General features: G+C 40.9%; 1 protein-coding gene and 1 long non-coding RNA gene across 2 annotated transcripts in view; one reads left to right on the forward strand and one right to left on the reverse strand.

Moving 5' to 3' along the window:
* The window catches only part of LOC114045589, a 10,807-nt gene extending 2,397 nt beyond the window's left edge, over positions 1-8,410 (reverse strand). Inside the window, exon 1 of the long non-coding RNA XR_003569400.1 lies at positions 8,298-8,410. This is a non-coding gene — a long non-coding RNA (uncharacterized LOC114045589). The remainder of the gene's footprint in view (positions 1-8,297) is intronic.
* Positions 8,411-11,709: 3,299 nt separating this feature from the next.
* The window catches only part of LOC114045962 (signal transducing adapter molecule 2), a 46,988-nt gene continuing 38,577 nt past the window's right edge, over positions 11,710-20,120 (forward strand). The window contains exon 1 of the mRNA XM_027866185.1: positions 11,710-11,895. Within this exon, the coding sequence (XP_027721986.1) occupies positions 11,856-11,895 (40 nt within the window). The 5' untranslated portion in view covers positions 11,710-11,855. The remainder of the gene's footprint in view (positions 11,896-20,120) is intronic.

Raw genomic sequence — 20,120 nt, forward strand, 5'->3', positions numbered from 1 at the left:
AGAGAGAGAGAGAGAGAGAGAGAGAGAGAGAGAGAGAGAGAGAGAGACAGAACCCTCAGGGTTGCACAGCCCAACAATGCGGTCATTCCTCCCTCAGTAATGATGTCACCTTTCTCACCTCCACTCCCCAGATCTCACTTGGTGCTCACACAGAACCAGCACAGGTCCTTTGCTACCCCTTTTAGTAGATGGGATAGTTTCCTACTACCCTCACAAGCCTCACTTCTCTTCCTGAGCTCCTCACTAAAGCCTGAAGACAAAGAAGCAGAGAACCAGCAATATGGAAGGATGAATCGAAATCACTCATTACTGGTACCTGAGGTCTCCAGCAGGGTCACAAAAATAACAGAGAATGGAGGGCTTTGCTTCCTAGCAAATACGGAGGAGTTTGGCAAGGGGAACTTTTCAATGACCTGCCGGGAGTATACTAAGTTTGTTTTTCAATACCCAGCAAAAAACAAAATGCAAGTTTATCTCCATATTAAGAGAGAAGGAGAAAAGGCAGGAGGAATAATTAGGATCATAGGCTCATAGATTTAGAGCTGAACCTCAAATGCCATCCAGTTCAACCCCTTTATTTTAGAAATGGGGAAACTGAGGTCCAAGGAACTTAAGTGACAATCACTTTGGTGATTTAAATGAACCAAGTAGTAAGTGACAGACTTCTCTACTCTTCAGATTATTAGGGAGAATGAGGATTTCCTTTAAAGAATGGAAGAAACCCTTAAATAAACAATCGATCCTGAAGAGGTAAAGGGGTATCTTAATGTATGCTAAGGCACTGACAAGGAAGGTTAGAAGGACCATCAAACCTTTAGAAATCTGTAATAGCTGTAACTCTTCGAGTAGAGTTATTTTTATCTTTTGGGAGAAGCAGCTGCTTTGGATCTGTTGGTGAAACCAGAAAGGAAGACTCCCAGCACTGGTCAGAGTAATAAGTGATGCTTAAGGACTCCCTGCTGAGGGGACAGTGAAGCAACCATGCAGTAACTGAGTATGAAGAGTAGACAGCCTTGCTAGATTCCTGGGGCATATAGTTAGGATATGATGGTCATACCTGATGACCACTACCCACTTCTGGTGATCCATGTGAAAAAAATAATGCCAACAGAAGGAAACTAGAAAGCAATGGTAGGGACTCTGTAGTCCTAAGAAAGTAGAGACCTAATGAGGCACAGGTGGTTGCTTCCATCATTGCTGCAGATTGGGGAATAACAAAATAAATTTTTGTAGCATAGGAATGTGATGAAATATTACTGTGGAATAAGAAAAAATAAATATGAAGAATAGAGAGGGATGGGAAGACCAGTGAACCAAGATTTGGGGTGTTCAGGGAGGACTAGCACCTCTGGTGTGAGGGCTTGCTGAGCCCTTTTCAGGGTTGCTTATCCACCTTTGGTGTCTATCTCTTACCCAACTCTCACCTGTGGCTCCAAGAAGCTGTAGCATGTGCACATCCAGATTCTGGTAAAATTGTCTCAACAGATGGGCTCAACCAGATTGAGGGTAATAGACAGGACTCAAACCTCTTGGTAATGGGAGATGTCTACCCTAAGCATGTAAAGACATCCCCCAGCAAAATGGCCATGAAAGTGGCTGAAGCAGGCACCATGGGTGCTTAGAGCTTGGTCAGATATCAAAGATGCCAAGGTCATCTGCTGTATCCTGGGCCACTGCCAGTTATCCTGACTTTTGTTTGTTATTGGACTTTGATGACTCTGGAAGAGAGAAGAGGGCTAATTACTTTGTTCAATTCTGCTCACTTATATCCAGTTCACACGCAAGTCAAGGTATCACTTGGGATATCATTGATCCTCTTTGAAAATGAAGGATGAATAACAATAACAACAAAGTAAGCTAAGCAGAAGCAAGAAATATAGATATATGTGTGCATAGATATATACACACAATAGTTACAGCATTGAAATGGGGAAAAACAATCAGAAAAATTGAAAGAGTGCTGTGTTGACCCCAAAGCTGACCTCAAAGAAGAGATAGGAGGATGCACTCCTTCCCCTTTGAAAAGGAGAGGGTCTGGTTTTGGAAGAACACATATACTGTCAGATTTCATATATTGATTAGTTTTACTGAACTGTTCCTTTTTCTTTTAATTCTTGGGTGGGGGAGGAAGAAGAGAAATATTGGGAAGTGAAGGTACTTTATAAATATAAAATAGCAATAAAAATAATTTACAGGACAATGAGAACAATTCAAAAGTAGAAGAGTAGTGGGTTCCTTCTCAGTGGATGTTTTCAAGCAAAAGCTGGATGAGAACTTGTTGTGTACATTGAGGGCAAATAAGTGGTACAGTGGATAGAGCACCAGGCAAACTGAGTTCAGACATTTAGTAGGTGTGTGACCTTGGGTAAATCACTTAACTTGATGTTTGCCTCAGTTTTTTCATCTGTAAAATGGGGATAATACCTTCAGAGTTGTGAAGATCAAATGACAAAATCATTATAAAGCAATTTTGCACAGTGCCTGGCACACAGTAATACACATGTTAACTATTTTTACATTGTAAGGGAGATCCTTTTTGAGGTGCAGAGTAGAATAGATGGCTATAGAGTCCCTTTCAGTGTGAAAATGCTGTGATTGTAGAACTGTGGAAGAGTTCTAGTACAGCAGGAGTGGAAAGGTAGTAAGCATATTCTAGATTTTGGAAAAGCAACTTTTTTTTTTTTTTACAGAAAACATATAAGTAGAATCCTGCAACCTAAAATTTTATTGACAAAGAATGTTCAAGAAGCATGGGGAGTTCTCAAGAAAGAAACTGTGATGATGTTATTCTGACAAGGAAGCAAGAGAGGAACCATCTAGACAGAATGATGGCGATGCATTGACTTGCAGTTTGAAAAAAAAAATGTCCATAACATATGGAAGACGGCAAGAAGAACAAATAAAAGAAGACGTATAAAAGAATGGTATGGTCCCCAAAACATATTCTTAAGAACACTAAAACTCAGAAGGAGTTGAGGCTTATGATGAATACTAAGAAAAAGAAAAAGGGCTTTTAAAAACACTTTTGAGTACAGCAGAAATGTCAAAGGCCTAGGACTACTGCAGGAGCCCTGAGCAGATGATAGCAGGCAGATAACAGAGAGAAGGCAGAACCACTCATCCAATCAGCTTTACAAGTACAAGAGGTGTGGCTACACAGCAATTTGGCCATCCCCTCCACAAATCTCTTCTTCCCCTATGCCTGACACTTTTCTTTTTAAGTATTACTATACCAAACTCTGTGTGTGTGTGTGTGTGTGTGTGTGTGTGCGTGCGCGAGCGCGTTTAACCCTCCTTCTTCTAGTTAAGAGTGAGGTTCGTGAGATGCCCACTTCCCCTACCCATTCTTCCATTTTTGTATAATCTAGTATATCCCAAATATGAGAAATAGTAAGTTTCCTACCTTCTTCATTTCTTTCCTAGTGTATTCCCTTTTCTCTTCTCTCTCAAGGTCAACTTCATCTTTCTGCTGGTCTTATTTAATGCCCAAGGTAACGTTTTAAGACATTAGCATTCCAAAGGGATACTTATCTTTTCTTCCCCTATTAATATAAGAACTTAGGTTTTAAGTCTTCTTTTTCTTTGGCATATTGTATTTCAAGACTTAGTAGCTGTCAGGTTTTGTGTGATCCTGACTCTAGTACTTTGGTATCTGAGCTCCTTTCTGTCTGATTGATGATCTGATCTGGAAGCTCTGAATTTTGTTTATGACATTCCTGGAAGTTTTTGGGAGGATGTTTTCAGGAGAGTTTTCTGGGGGTTAGTGAAGTTTCTTTCAAGAGGTAAATGGTGGATTCTTTTTGTTTCCACTTTACCCTCTGGTTCTAATAAATATGAGTAATTTACATTTATGATTTTAAAAAAGTTGGCATCAATGCTTTCATTTTGTCATTGTTTTTAAAGAGTTTCAGATAAATTCTTAAATTGTCTCTCCTTGACCAGTTTTTTAGGCTAGTTGTTTCTGATAGTTGATGACTTATATTTTCTTCTATTTTGCATTTTTAAATTTTGTTCCATTACAGTGTCCCAAAAGTCTTAGTGCAGTTTGAGGCTTTAGTAGTTTCAAACCACAATAAGACTTTTAAGACACCTTATACATTTAATTGTCTAATGAAGTCATTGAGTTCTCTTTGGTTCATCCTAATATTTAAGGAGTTTGTTACTTGAATAAAGTTTTCCACTTTCTATTCTAAGTCATTTATTCTCCAATTTTTTCCCTTTGCATCATGTTTCTCTCTTGTAGTTCTTATGCTTTCACTTTTTGTGGAGTTATTTTTTTCTTCTAGATTTTCCTCTTCATCTACAATATGTCTTTATAGAATTTGGTGTCTTTTGTTATTCTCTGTCTTCCATCTCCACCCTTAGTTTCTGATTTGAGATTTATTTCAGCGCTAGGCTCAGCCCCCTTCCACATTTTTGAATGGAGGTGGCTGGATCCTTTTTGGTCTTGATGTTGATTCCCTTGGTTTCTGCCCTAATTTTGTACTTTGTTTGTGTGCTTGGGCTCAGGATTCTAGCAGGCTCCAGATTCTGTCAGAGCTCCATGGTTGGCTGTTCCCAGCCAAAGTGCTACTCAAGACTACTACCCTTCTCTCTTTCCCCTGGTTTTCCCAGTCACCACTATTGTTGCAACTCTAGTTTCTGGTCGGGTGCTACCACTAAGGCTCTCCCATGGTCCACTGCCTTTTCTAGACTTTTCTAAACTCTTAGTCAAGGTACTGTATTTTCTATGCCTGTAAGGCTTATCTTATCTGTCAAGGGGCCTCCACATTCAGGACTTCTACTTTGTTTATTTTCATTTTAAAAAACTTTTTATGGGGGTGTGTGGTATGTGCAATACCTTGCTTTCAATTTACGTAACTTTTCATTTTCTTTTTGTTCAGTCCTAAGCTGGTTTATGAAGTTTCCTCTGGATTTTTGGTCATTGTTCAATATGTTGAACTACTTAGTAAAAGTGGGAGAGTTGGGCTCCCTTTCATCTTTCATGTGGTCATCTCCCCAAGAGTCACCTATCAAATTGTTTTTCTATCCTTATGTTTATCTTTAATTTTCTTATCTTTCTGTTGAATTTGTCAAGCTCTGACAGAACATTAAGGACACCTACAATTAATGTCTTATTAGCTGTCTTTTTACATTTCGGTTATCTTTTCCTCTTAAGAATTGGTAGTTATGACATTCAGTTCATATATAGACATATACATTGCCTCAGACAAACTAAGACCTGTGAAAGACCTTAGATTAAAAAGGTCAAGGTCTCCTACTACATCCAGGGGCCATTGCCAATCATCCTGATCTATGTCTTGCCACTGGACTCAGATGACTCTGGAGAAGAGTGTTGATGAGGTCTAGAGGGTAGAGGTCCTGGAATCCCAAAATCATACTTGGGTCCTGCTTGAAAGAATTCAACCCAAGCCTTCTTTCAGCCAAAAACAAGATTTATTGAAGATTCGCCATATTAGCTAGACTCTTAAGGAATCTGAGCATCTGTGGGCTATTGGCTAGACCGTGAAAATCTGTGCCTCTTAATGGCGACAAGATGGACCTTATATACAGAAAAATCTGGTCTCAGACACTTGACACTTACTAAAGCTGTGTGACCCTGGACAAGTCACTTAACCTCGACTGCCTCACTAAAATATATATATATATATATATATTTGATTAACACAAAAGACAAATGAAGAGTAATGAATCTGCAAATTTACTAATAAAGCATTTAAAAGAAGGAGTTGAATGTGGAACAGATAAGCATCTGAGAATGACAACAGTTATATAAAAATAACTATGTAATAACAATAGCTATATGTAAATAGCACCTACTTCCTAGTATTGTTGTGAGGATCAAATGAGATAATATTTGTAAAGCCTGGCATATAGTAGGTGCTTAATAAATCCTTCCTTCCTTCTGAATTTGTATAGCTCCAGAAAAGTTTTACTTGATGCCTTCTCAAATTGTGGAGGTGATCCTGGGTTCTTAGAGGCTATGCTATGCCATGCCAGCCAGAGTGCAGTATGCAAAAGAGCATGGATGGATGCCAGATAATAAGCCTATGGTATGAGAATAAACCTAGCTAAATTTGGAGGGGCTCATCACCAATTTGGCCACAGGGTAATGAATTATTTTTGGTCAGAGTAACTCTTTTTCTTTGTGAAATTGTAGTTTATTATCAATTTTACTTCAGATTTTTTTTGTCATATTGTTGAGGTTTAGTGGTGCTAGGACTCCAAAATCACAATATGTGGGTCCTGCCTAAATGAATTCGACCCAAGCCTTCTTTTAGCCAAAGACAAGGTTTACTAGAACTTCTGTTATATTGGGCAGACTCTGAAGGAGTCTGAACATTAGTGAGCTCTTGGCTAGATTGTAAGAATCTGAGCACCTTAATGGAGACAAGATGGACCTTATATACAGAAAGACTATGGGAAGGATCAAGGAGTGGCCAAGAAGTCTATGAGGTAATAGAATTCCAGGGACCTGGACCACGAGGCCAAGGGAGAATGGAGCCTAGATAGTTTTAAGGGTAGGAAGTGGGCTGAGGCCACAGGGAGGTAAGAAAATGGAGGGCTAGGCTAGGTGAAGGGTAACAGAGAACTGGGAGATTGGGTGTAGCCACAATGAAAGGCTAATTGATGAAATTATAGCCTCAGGCAAACACCAGAGATTTGGCCATGTGAGAAAGTCCACAGTTTTTCCTTTTTGGGGTCTAGCTTCCATCCTCATCATTCCCCCCTCAAACAAAGGGGACCCAAATTCTTTTGGAGTAAAGGGTGAAGGTCTTGGCTTCTGAAACTGCTTCCTGCTGGCAAGGGGCGTAGAGCTGTCCCTGCCTTGAGGGAGTCCCAAAGAGAAGGCTGACTAGAACCAAGCACAGGCTGCATCCAGGGAACAATGGGGGAACATTGGCTGGTACTCGATGTTTGCTACCTACTGTAGGTGAATGGCCTATAGCCTGGAAGACACAAATCTGACAGAAAAGACTGCATGGCCCAGATATAAAGCAGGGACTAGATTTAGGGCCCAGGATAAAATGTCCTTAGCTCTGTTTGGATTCAGATAATTCAGTTTTCCACCCATGCAGTATTGTTGAGGTTTAGGAGTTTAGGGGTGCTGAGACCCCAATATCACAACATTTGGATCCTGCCCGAAAGAATTCGACCCAAGCCTTCTTTCAGCCAAAGACAAGGTTTATTAGGACATCTGTCATACTGGGCAGACTTTTAAGGATTCTGAACATTAGTAAATTATTGGCTAGATTATAAGAATCTGAGCAATGGCTAGATTTTAAGAATCTAAGCATCTTAATGGAGACAAGGTGGTCCTTATATACAGAAAGACTGTGGAAGGGACCTAGGAGGGGCCTGTAAGCTGGGGTGAACAGAACTCCTGGGACCTGGACCTTGTGGCCAAGGGAGAATGGAGCCTAGCTAGGATTAAGGGTGGGAAATGGCTGGGGGCCATAGGGAGGTAAGGCAAAGGAAGGCTAGCCTAGGTTATGGGTAACAGAATTGGGAGATTGGATGTAGCCACAATGAAAGGTCAGTTGATGGAATTATAGCCTCAGGCAAAAGCCAGAGATTTGGCCATGTGGGAAAGTCCAGGGTTTTTCCTTTCTGGGATCTAGATCCCAACCTCATCAGTATCAAATCCACCTCATAGCCAGACTCAGGAATAGCCAGGTGGGTAACATTCCCTTTCAAAGGAACATAATGGGGGAAACTGAGCCAGGAGGATCCCATCTTAGACTGAAGCTAAAACTGTTCTCTCAACTTTTCCCAATGCTGACTTCCTACCAGTATCATAGTCTCTGAGTAGCTTGTGGTATTTCTCTCAGATGGTGGATTATTGATTTTCGATGGATTATGACCCATCAGACAACTCAAAATAAAATCCTATGAGCTTTTACCTCAAACAGCAAGTTTCACTAATCATAATTTAGGAAAAACTTTTCCAGGACTTACATCTCAAATTTAAATTCTTCCTGGCATAAAAAGCCAATCATTAGAGATTATTCCTATATAATTGCAAATTCTTAGCAAGACAAAACCCAAACAAGCTTTTTGCCAAGTTTACACATCAAAACAATAACCAACAATAGCCAAATTATTTTAGCACTAACCAAATCAAGAAAAGTTGCTTGACATAACTGACACAAAAAGGTCACCAGTTTGAAACTTGAAACAAACCCATTACGAATCAGGTGACTTCAGTTTTCTTAAATGTTTCCAAATTACTTTACACAGAGAATCCACATCTCATTAACAGTTAAAAATACAACTTTAAAAAAAAGCATGATTACCCAAGTTGGAAGGCCAGCTTCTTTCCTTTGAGCACGATGTGTAGAACCTGGGTGATGCTTCTAGGTAAAGGTTGCCCAGAGGGCCCACGCTGTAGCTGCTGCCCCTCCCCTCTCCTTCCTTTCTCTGGTGGGGGGAGGGAAAAATCAAAGGTGAGGGGTAAAGGGCAAAATTCTTCTCCTATGAGAGGGGTTAACAGATACCCTCTTGACTCAAGGGAAGGGAGTGATCAGGTTGTACAGAGGTGTTTCAAAACTCCTTAATGATCAATCACAAAACCTCCAGAATCTACTAAGATATTTTTAGCTGTTCTAACTTTTCCCTGTAACCTCCATGAAGGAGGATTCAGGAGTGTAGAGGGGAGTTAAGTAAGCCTCAGGGAACCAAAAAGTAATTGCATTTTCCCCCAATTCCCTAGTGCTGAGAGAATTGACAGAATTGGGCATAGGCTTCCGGGTAGAGAATCCGTCCTTCTCCTTTATGCTTTGGAAGGTGTACCCAGGTCCATGGCCTCAAACCGAACCAGTGGACCGAGAGCCTGACAGCATCAGGCTGAGTTCCAGACCACCTTGTAACTGTCTGCCCAAAAAGCACCTCCACGCCTTGGTGCTTGGAGAGTGACCCCAACTGCAGAGCAAGAAAGGAGGGGAGGGGGGAGGCTTACATACCTTCCAGTCTTGGCTGGAGAAGAACGTGGGGTTAGGCAGTTTCCCCGTACGGGTCACCAAAATGTTGAGGTTTAGGAGTTTAGGGGTGCTTGGACCTCAAAATCACAAGACATGGGTCCTGCCCAAATGAATTTGACCCAAGCCTTCTTTCATCCAAAGACAAGGTTTATTAGAACATCCATCATATTGGGCAGACTCTTAAGGAGTCTGAACATTAGTGAGCTATTGGCTAGATTATAAGAATCTGAGCACTGGCTAGATTTTAAGAATCTAAGCCCAGAGTAACTCTTAAAAGCTCTCTCCCAAGTGACTGGAATTATAATCTCTTTTGGTGGAATCAGCACCCACATCCATGAAATCAATATCCTTGTAGTGTATAGGACTTTAAGGTTTACAAATATTAGAGCTTGTGCAGAATTGGAGTGGGAATTATCAGAGGTAAACCAGTTTCCCTCTTTAGCTAGCTCCCCCATCTTCCAAATGTGGGTTGCACCACTTTTTCTCATCTCCTTCAGTTGGTTTAGGGGGCATGATTTTTCCTTAGTCTACTCCATCTCTCACTCAAGAGTGGGCAAGGTCCTTTGAACTCAATGGGAGAGCCTACTGACTTCTGAGGAAAACATATTTCACTTCCCTGGTTCTCTTTCTACCCATCTGACTGCTTCCTCTGTGGATTTTTATCCAGGTTATTATGCCCACTAACTGTGGGTATTTCCCAGGACTCTGTTCTGGGTCATCTTCTCTCTTTATACTATCTCCCTTGGTAATCTCATCAACTCCCAAGGATTCAATTATCATCTCTAAGTAGATGATTCTCTTATCATCTATCTGATCAGTCCTAACCTTTTTAACTTCTATGCTTACATTTCTTGATTGCCTAATGAACACCTTGGACTGGAGATTCCATTGACATCTTAAAGTCAACTTGTCCCAAACTGAACTCATTATCTTATTTTCCCAAGCCTTCTTATCTTTTTTTTCTGTTACTGTCAAAGGTACCACTGTTCTTACTAGAGTCACCCTGGCTCAAAACCAATTGATGACTCATTCTCTCTCATTTTTCATCCAGACTGTCGCCAAATCCTGCTGATTCTAATTTCTTTCATATGCTCCCTTTTTTTTTCTTTCCTCACTGCTACCACTCTCATCACTTCACAGCTAGATTATTGCAATAACCTTCTGGTTGGTCTCCTTGCCCAAAGTCTCTCCTTACTGCAGTCCATCCTCCACTCAAAAAAGTCAAAGTGATCTTCCTAAAACGAAGATCTGACCAGCACCCTAACAAATTCCAGTGGGTTCCTATTACCTCCTGGATCAAATATAAAATCTTGCTGCTCCTGACACAGCACTACGTCTCCCACATTTCACTGGTTGTTCCTCAGGCTCCTCCCTCCTCATTTCTGTCCTTTTTTTCTTTAAGTCCCAGCTAAAATCCCACCATCCTTAATATTAGTGTCTTCCTTCTGTGATTATCTCCGATTTATGCTATATATATCTTGTTTGCACATAATTGTCTGCAGGTTGTCTCCCCCATTAGTCCATGTCTACCCCAAAAGTCTCTTTTTCTTTGCATCCCCAGAGCTTAGCCCAGTGCTTGGCACATTGTAAAGGCTTAATAAATAGTTTAATCATTAATTCTTTTATCAGTTGCCTCCAACTGTCCCATTCTGGCTGCTTAAAGTGGAGGCAGCTCCAGCACTCGGGGCCCGGGCAGCAATCCCATCCCAGTGGCTGCCCCTCCATGTGCAGCTTCCCAGTTTCTAGACTCGCACTGCACAATGCCTGCTGGAGCTCCTGTCTCTTTCCCGATTCCCACTGAAATCTCCGGCTCCGTGTCTGTCTGGTCTTCTCCCTCCAAACGCCAGTATAATCTGCATTCTCTCTCAGAACTGGACGCAGCCAGCGGAACCTCCCAGCTCAGGTGGCCCCGGCCCCTCTGCGCGCCCCCAGTCCCCACAACTAGAAATACTGGAGTCTCTCCTCCCACCGAGAGGGGAGAAACATCCCTGGACTACATTTCCCAGAAGCCCTTGCAGCTAGTCCTGGAAGACACACCTCTAGCCTGGAGAGGTCTGATCCAAAGCCTGCCGCTACACCTAGCGTTTTCCTCTTTGCCCTGCAAATTAAGTGTTACTTCTTTATTTCAAGGGGGAGGAACCAGAGGCTTCAAAATTTTAACTGATCATACAATTAGTCAAATGTCAACACCATGATTTGAACCTGGGTCTCATTAGCTCAGTGCTCTTCCCACTACATCGATCATGCCGGCTCTCACCCCCTTTTCCCGGGAACCCAGGGCCTATGGAGGAGGCCGAGTATGGGTTAGGTTGTGTTGTTTCATCTGCCTATGGATTGATGTTACCCCGGTAGGTTCCCGAGAGGGCGCAGCAACGTCGTAGAAAGCCTGGGCATTGGCGCCCCCTGGTGCCACCAATAGACCTTTGTGCCGGTCTCTAGCCAACCCTGACGCTCAGCTTCCAGACTCCTGTCACAACTTCCGGTCCTCGAAGGTCCTTATTCCGTAAGGGGTCCTCGAGATCCGAAAATGGTTAAGGCTAACGCCTGAAGACCGCGTGACTCTGGAGTCAAGGCAGTCGCCTTCCCTTGGACCTGCTTATGGAGGAGGAAGCGGGGAAAGAAAGCTGACAGCCTGTTGGGGTCTAGCCTAGGAAAGGCATAGCGCCGGAGGCTCCGGGAGGAGGTCTCGGCCCCTTGGGATCAGGCACGAGCAAGGGCAGCTCCATTTGCGGAAGTGCTGAGGCTGGGCCGGAGGACCGTCGAGGAAGCGGCGGTCTCTGGGTTTAGTAGAGGGGCCAGGATCTGTCGCCGTCGCTGCCGCCGCCTCTGCAGCCCTTATCGCGCCCTACCTGGAGCAGACCCGGTTGCGGCAAGATGCCTTTGTTTACGCCTAATCCCTTTGAGCAGGATGTTGGTGAGTGACTGGGCCAGGCCCTGGGCTACAGGGGCTGTTCCTCTGGAGACGGGGCCGGGGTGAGAAGGGGCGGCGGCGGTGCTGGGGGGAGGGGGTCTGGGAGTCTGGGGAAAGGATTCGTCGGCGGCGCCTCTTTGGGCGCTGGTCCCCCTTCCACCCCGCTTCCCCTTCCCCTCCCCGGGGGTGGGGCGCTGCGGAGCGAGCGCCTTTCCCCAGGCTTCCCCTGTCCACCGCCTCACCCCCCAGCGGGGCTCCGTGTCCCGTTGCCGGCTGATCCCGAAGTGAGCGGTTAATGTAGAGATGGGGGTCGGCCCCGTCCTACCCCCTCCCCGCGTGGTGTGAGGGGCTGCCCCCCGCGCCCACCCTCGCCAGCCAGTCCAGGGGCAGTCTGGCCTCTCCCAGGGCTTTCCCGTGCTGGAGTGGAAACTCCGCCGATCCCTTACCCCCGCCCTGAGCCGGGTGCTGGCGGCAGAGCCTCAGCCTCAGTACCGAGAAGGGGCGAGAGCTTCCCTCTGGTCGCCGGAATAGCATAGTATAATGTTGTCATAGCGCAGGGGAGCATTAAAGCAGTAGGTTTAGTTAATCGGGTCTTGAGACCTTTAGTCTCCCCAGGATTATGGGTTTGAATAGAATGCTCTTAGGTGAGACTGGAGCTGGAGTATTTTAAACGATTCATGGAGCAGTCCAAAAAAAAAGAAGTACTTCTGGACCTCTAAAAATTCCTCTTGACACAAGACACTTCATCTCCCAAGTCAGGGCATTTCCAGTGGTTATCCCCCGATGACTGGCATTCTCTTTTGATCTCTGCCCCCTGACTTTCCATCAAGACTGTCCCATAAAATCTAGCATTCTACATTAAGAGGCGTTTCCTGGTCTCCTAAAAATTAGTGGCTTGTACTGTCTTTTTCGTACGTAGTTTGCGTGTTGTCCCTCCACACCCCACACCACCCCCTCCCCCGAAGGCAAGGCTGTTTTGTTTTACTTTCTTTGTGTCCCTGGCACTTAGCACAGTGGCACACAGTAGGTGCTTAATACGTGCTAGTTGATGATTAAAAACTACATAAGGTGAAGTTTGTGGTAAGAGGAATATCTCTTAAAGTGACTGAAAGCATGTTGGAGCCATGTAAAAATTCATAATTATGTACTTGTTTCAGTAATTAAGATTTTCTTATTCGAAAGCCAGATAATTGTTTATAGTTTGTAAGAGTCATTTAACATTTATACTGCTTTTCAGTTTATTTTTCAGTTCTTTCAAGTTATGTTTTCTCAGTAATTACAACAATCCTGTGACATAGGATATTGCAAATGAGTAAGAAAGGTGTAGAGGTTAAATGACTCACCTGGTGCCATCCAGATGGTTTGTGGTAAAGCCAAGATTGTAACATCTCTTGATCCAAGTCAAGCAGTATTAAGGCCCTTATGTGTGTAATGAAATAAATGCCAGATTTAGGCAGAGGACCTCAAATATTGGATCTGGGACTTACTACTTAGTGACTTTGGGCAAGTACTCATTCTTTTTGGGCCTCTGGGAAAGTTACTTATTCTTTCTGAGCCTCAATTTCTTCATCTGTAAAGTGGGAGGTGGCCTCTTCCAGTTCTGATCTCTGATTGTATGTTCAAAGCACTGTGACAGCATTAGTGACAACAAAGGTGGAAATGCAACATATTCCTTGCTCTGAAGGAACTTTCAAGGGGCATAGGTACACAGAGTGAAGCAGGGTAGAATGTGGTAAATGGGAGGAAGCAGGTTGAGACATTAAGAAATATGAGAGAGATCACTTCATTGAAATGGTGACACCTTTGATGGGCCTTAAAGATTGAGAATAATTTTTCAGGTGGAAAGGTGGTAGGAGGGATTTCTAGACAAGGGGAAGAGAATCTACAATACAAGAAAAATGGGAGGAGAGGGCAGAAAGAGAGAGATGGGTAGTTTGGCTGTCATTAGAGATGAGTAGTTTGGCTGTCATTAGAATCTATGAAGCGAAGCCAAATGAGATGTTATCAGAGGGGCTAGGTTCTAGTCTCACCTCTATCCCAACTTTGTGACCATGGGCATATCACTTAACATCTCTGGGCCTTATTTTCCTTGTCAGTAAAATTAGAAAGCCTGTAAGGCCCCTCCGAGTTCAATAATTTTATAAGACTGGGAAGTTAGGGGAGAATCAGATTTTAAGGAGGGGGAGGGGCAACTAGGTGGCTCAGTGGATAGAGCACTAGCCCTGCAGTCAGGAGGACCAGAGTTCAAATCCAGCCTTGGGCAAGTCTCTTAACCCTATTGTCTACCAAAAAAAAAGGGGGGGGGAGAGTTGTGAAATATTACACAATCAATAGGGTTTCTTGGTGACTTAGTAGAGAATTGTTTCAGTAGAACTTTGGGGATGGAAGTTTGAGTTCATAAGTCCCTAAAGAAGTTGAGGCAATGAAGATAACGGGAGATGGTGATTGCTGTAGAGCTTAGTTTTAGGAAGTGGGGTCTAGTGAAAGGTTGTTAGTTTTTCAGTCAACATTTACCAAGTGCTTTCTGTGTGCCAGACACTCTGCTAAATGCTGGGAATACAAAAAAAAAAGTCTGCACACAAAAAAGAAACAAAAGCAGAGGAAGAGGAGGTGAAAGTACCCAACTGTGGGGGCATGTTGAAAAGGTCAGAGAAGGCCCTGCAAAGTGCAGCCAGGTGAGAAATGAGATGTTCTCTGAGCCAAGCTCCCTCTTTAAATGGAAGTCTGGAGTTCATGGCCCCACTCTCAGATCAGAGGCTGACATCCATGAGGTAAAGTACAAGACTAAGGCCTAGGTTAGTGGTGGGGAACCTGTGGCCTCAAGGCCCTCAAGTGTATTCCCTTAATAAAAGGATTTGTTCTGTAAAACTTGGACTCAGTTGAAAGGCCTCACCCAAAGACCTAGAAGGCTGCAGGTTCCCCACCCCTGGTCAGGTGCTTTACTTCAAAAAAGGGGAAAAATAAGTATTTATATTGCATATTTCATTTCTGAAGCAGTTTGAAAATGTTAAAATTATAAATGTAAACTGGTGTTATCGAGGAATGGAAATGGGTATATGAAGCTGTTCTTCATGGATGGCATCCTTCTAAAGTAGGAAGGAGGCAGTGTTATCTTAGAAATCTGTGTGCAATCTTCTGTCCCTGGCAAATGTTATCAGATATTTAGTAATATAAATGCGTGAAGTTGTGGATGTGCTTACAAACATAAAAAGATTTGTTTTTGTGGTTATCTTTTCCACAACATCTTTATTAGTACCTAACTGATTTTTATACTCCATTTTATTTTAATTTAAAACAAATAAGCACAACAAAGCAGTTGAGATTATCTGGCTTTAAGATTTTTTCTAGAGTGTCCATTAGGTAATTTGAGAATATCTTTTTAAACCACTTCTCTTTAGTTTAGTCACATACAATCTCTCATTTTCTCCTTTTTGTTTTTATGGCCATCTCTAATACTGGCTAACATCATACAAACTGCTGTTTTTTTTTATTTGAAGTTATTTTCAAATCTTCCTTCAGAAAATTTTCCCAGTGAGTTACAACTTTCATTGTAACATCTGCTTATTTTTTCATGTAACAGTAAGTACTAAAGATATCCCAATTTTACAAACAAGTAATGCCGTTAAAGTACTTTGTAAACATTAAAGCACTATAAAATATCAGCTATTATTTTCACTATTTCAGGCTGCCATGCTTAAGGATTCAGTATGCCTTTGAAGAAAAATAACTTTGTTGGACTTAAAAAATAACTTTGTCAGCAGTCCTCTTTTCCTTTCTTTCTTCTCCCTCTCAGTATACCTATACCTTATTTTCTCCATTTGCTTTCATTGAGTTTTGTTTCTTTTTACTCTCCAATTTCCATTTCTTTTCCTTTTCTCCCTTCACTCCAGCTAAATAAACTTCTTAATTCCTTGTACAAGCATCACCTTCTACTGTTGCTAAGCCTTTGATATTTACTTATGTCCTAAACCTTAGTCTCCAGCTGTCAATTAATATTTTCTCCTGTCTGCAAAATGTAGCCCATATTCTGTTTGCACTTTAAAAATTTTGTGCCCAAACAATTGAAGGTTTTATAAACCTGATCACAGCATTTCAGGGGGGAGGGAGGTGCCAGATGTAGAATTTGTAAGTATAACCTTTGACCCATTGCTCATATTTTTGGTTGACAAATATGTTGATATTCTGGATCTTTTGTTTAATTTAATCTGATTCTTGTTTAATTTCTTTGTGCCTGAAACAGTGCTAATACCAAGATGATTAATAATTATTGTATGCTGAAAACAATAGTTTTATGTCTCCTCTTTATCACAGAAACTAAACACTTAATCTTCCCTCAAACACCCTAAAAAAACCAACATACTGATACCCTCAAATTCCTTAGTGGCTCTCTTGAGAAATTTAGTTTATTTTATCTACTTAGAATGTAATGGAATACAGACAATACTTATATTTCAGTTTTGCTATACGTTATAGGTAAAAAAATACTTAAATTTTTAAAAAATGTGAAATAACTTTTGTTTAACATTAGAGTTTATAGTCAGCAGAGAGAAAAGTGCCTCTTCTAGCTTAGTCAGATTTGGGGGAGGCAAGAGTGGGACCAAGTAGTATGTTTTACCAATGAATAGAAGATGATTCCATCCTCAGTGGATTAGTTGGATGATGGTTCAGGACTCCTTTCTTACAATGGCTAAACAAGCCCATAAACATCCTAGATAGTAAAATAAATACATTCTATATGATGTGTGGTAACCATTATGTTTTTTATTGTATAATCTAGCAGACTGCATTATTCAGTGACTGTTAATCCTAACCTCCTTTTACCTCGATATCAAATGATTTTACATGTATGAATTATATCATTCCTCGTTCTGAGAGGTTTCTTCTGGCTTTTCTCAGTTCTAGGTCTTCACTTGTCTTACTTAGTTTATTTTGTTCCCTCCTTCACTTATATGGTTTTAGTGTTTGTTTATACACATCACTTTTAGGTAATACCATTTGGATTTCTCTCTTTTTCCTGCTTCCAAATATTCACTATTTATTGAATGGCCTGCTGCATTGAAAAACTCTTATTATAGCCCTGAGACAGTATGGCATTAGCCACAATTCCCTCACTTTTCTGCATCCTTTTGAATCTAGTTTCACCTTGTTCACCTAGAATCTCCAGAATCTTCTTTAGGGTACTTAGCAATATTTTCTAGGTTATAGTAAATTGATGTAGAGTGCTGTTGCTACCTACTTCAGGACGGTAATTGGATAGTCTTTTTCTACAGTATTTTTCTGAAAAAACTTCCATCCATAATTCATTTTTCCTTTACTATTGCAGTGGCCTTTTTGCCCATGATACCCAACAACAGAAAGGCCCATTAAAATAGGCCTTACTAAGTTTCAGTTACCCTGAAGCAATCCATTGTAGGGTTAAAGTGACCATTAGGATAGGTACCACTTTCAGTCCTTATAGATACAGTAAAGCAGAAGGTGTTAGAAACTGATGAAAAATTGAAGACATTTTATAAAATAGCTCCCCTCCCTTTGCCCCTTACCACTTTATGTACCTTTGTTACATAAAATTGAAAGTTCTTGCTAGAAAAGTCTAAGTCAGGTGATTAAAAAAGTCTCTAATGTGCTTTTTTGGGAACCATTCTTACTATCGCTGATTGAATTAAAATTTTAAATATTTAAATTTATGTGTTTAAAATTTTTTTCCAGAAGTTGAGTTATTTACATCTAAAACTTTCAGTAATTGTTTAGTTTGAAACAATTTACTTCACTCATATTCCACAAGATGAGAAGCACTGAACTGGATAACATTTTTTTCTTAACTGCATTTTAATTGTTTCTAGCTGGTTTAGAGAAAGATTCAGTCATTTGTATTATTTTTTTTCTTACAAGTATTATAAAAATCCAATTTATATTGTGTAGTAGTGGTCTTATTAAGAGTGTTTAAATTATATTGAATAAAATTGTCTTTAAAATAGATATTTAACCTGAAAAGGTTGGTAGTTATTGGCAGAAGAGAAGCCTTCATTATCCCTTGAAAATGTTGCCCACTTGGAAATGGTCATCCACTGTTGCTGGGCAACACTAGTCTTCTCTTGCTAAGCAAATAAAACCTACTTGCTCTTTTTGCTGCATTTGAATGGCTTCATGGCAGAGGCTATTTGTGTGTGCACATATCCAGAAAGTCTAATCACTATTATGTTGGTTATTTCATTTTTCCTTGTTCTTGTTCTTACTTGTTTTTATGTCACAGTCATTTCTGGAAGTTTGGAAGAGGGGAATCTTTCCCACTCTACCTCTGGATTGACCCTCATAGGAGAGGTAATTATGCAAAAATGCTCAAAACAATTCCAGCATCTGGCGTATCCTCCTCTGTAGTGAGGACGGAGGTATGTGTGATATTGAGACCACCATTGGTTTTTCAGGTATTAAGAGTCTGGCTTCCTTTTAAGTACTCTTTTTCTACGTTATTGTAGTCATTTTTCTCGTTCTTTTGATTCTGCTTATTGCATATTTCACTATATCCATTCAGAGAAATCCTTCCATGTGTTTTTGAATTTCACATAGCTGTAATTTATTATTACACAGCAATTCTCCCTTGCATTCTATTCTATTACTGTAGTTTTTCTCAGCCACTCTGCAGTCGTTAGGCACCCACTGTATTTCCAGTTATTTGCTACCACAGTGAGTGCTGCTATGAATATTTGCTATCTCTTAGACCTTTATTTCTGTCTTTGACTTCCCTGGTCATATATGTTCAGTAATAGGATTGATGAGTCAAAGGGTGTGGTGGTATTTTAATCACTTTTCTTGAGTAATTACAATTTGATGTCCAGCATAGTTGGAACAATTTACAGCTCCTTAGAGTAGGCTTTCTTAAGGGTACAATTCCTTTTAAAAAAAAAAAAGGTATAGCATTGCACATTAACTGTGTGAGCACTTTCCAAACTTTTTTTTTCCTAGTTGGGGTGGGTGGGTAGGGAGGATTCTCCAATCTCATCTGTCTGGGGAAATCATGTGCCAAAGCCAGGACTTGAACTCAGGTAGTCCTAGCTAAGAGGTAAGCCTTGTGTTCACAACTCCATGATACTTCTCATGACAACAGTAAATGACATGACAAAGAATGTGCTGAATATCATTTTACCTTTTTTGATTATACACCTTACTCTATGAATATCATTTGTTATACTGTATACAAACGTTGGTGTTCAGGTTTATAGGACTGTTTATTTATAATGACCTTAGACTGCTCTGATTTTTTTGAGTTTTTGCATCTTAAAAAAAAAAGCTTTTCTGTCTCTTCCCTTCCATCAGCTTTCACTTCCAAGTCTCTTCCCTCCTTCCCCCTGTACACTCTTTCCATTTTGCAAGCTTATTAGTATTATGTGTAAAAATGAGAGCAAATAGGCCTAAGAGGTAAGGATAAAGTGAAAAACTTTGTGAAATCTATTTTGATTGTTTATGAGCCTTTTTGCTTCCTCTGTTCCTTCTTCAGTGTATTTTAGATAAATTAACTATTGCTGTAGTTTGGTTTTTCTGTAATTAGATTTTTATTGCGATATGTGATTCTGTCATGTTTTAGAATCAATACTATACTGTCTAGCTCTTTCATTTTTTTATTTTTATTTTTTAGGCAGTTTGGGGTTAAGTGACTTGCCCAGGGTCACTCAGCTAGTGTTGTGTTTGTTCTGAGACTGGATTTGAACTCAGGTCCTCCTGACTTCAGGACCAGTGCTCTATCCACTACGCCACATATCTGCCCCTAGTTCTTTCTTTCTTAAAAATGAAATATTATGACATGGGGGAGAGGACTGTCCATTTTTCTTATTAGGTCAGGTTCCGTGATAATAAATAGGACCATAGAATCAGTCATAGAAGAATGAATCTAGACCTTCGAGAGACCTTAGGGATCAGCTAGTTTGGGGTTTCTTAACAGAGTCGGTAACTGCATTTTAATATAATGGTTTTCTTTATAATCTTATGTATTTTACTTTATGCATATAAAAACATTCTTCCTAGAAGGGGTTATTAAGCTTCACCACACTGCCAAAGGGGGATCCATGATACCAAAAAAAGGTTAAGAACCCCAAGACTACCCCAACCTTCTTATTTTATAGAAGAGGAATGTGAGATCAAGAAGAGCCAGAATTTCAGTCTAAGTCCTTCTTTGCACCATGCTACTCCATTGTGTTTCAGTTTTCAGTGATAAGAGGACTTGATTTAATCTTTTT

The sequence above is a fragment of the Vombatus ursinus genome, unplaced genomic scaffold (genome assembly GCF_900497805.2).
Source record: "Vombatus ursinus unplaced genomic scaffold, bare-nosed wombat genome assembly UNPS02014779.1, whole genome shotgun sequence".
NCBI lineage: Eukaryota > Metazoa > Chordata > Mammalia > Diprotodontia > Vombatidae > Vombatus > Vombatus ursinus.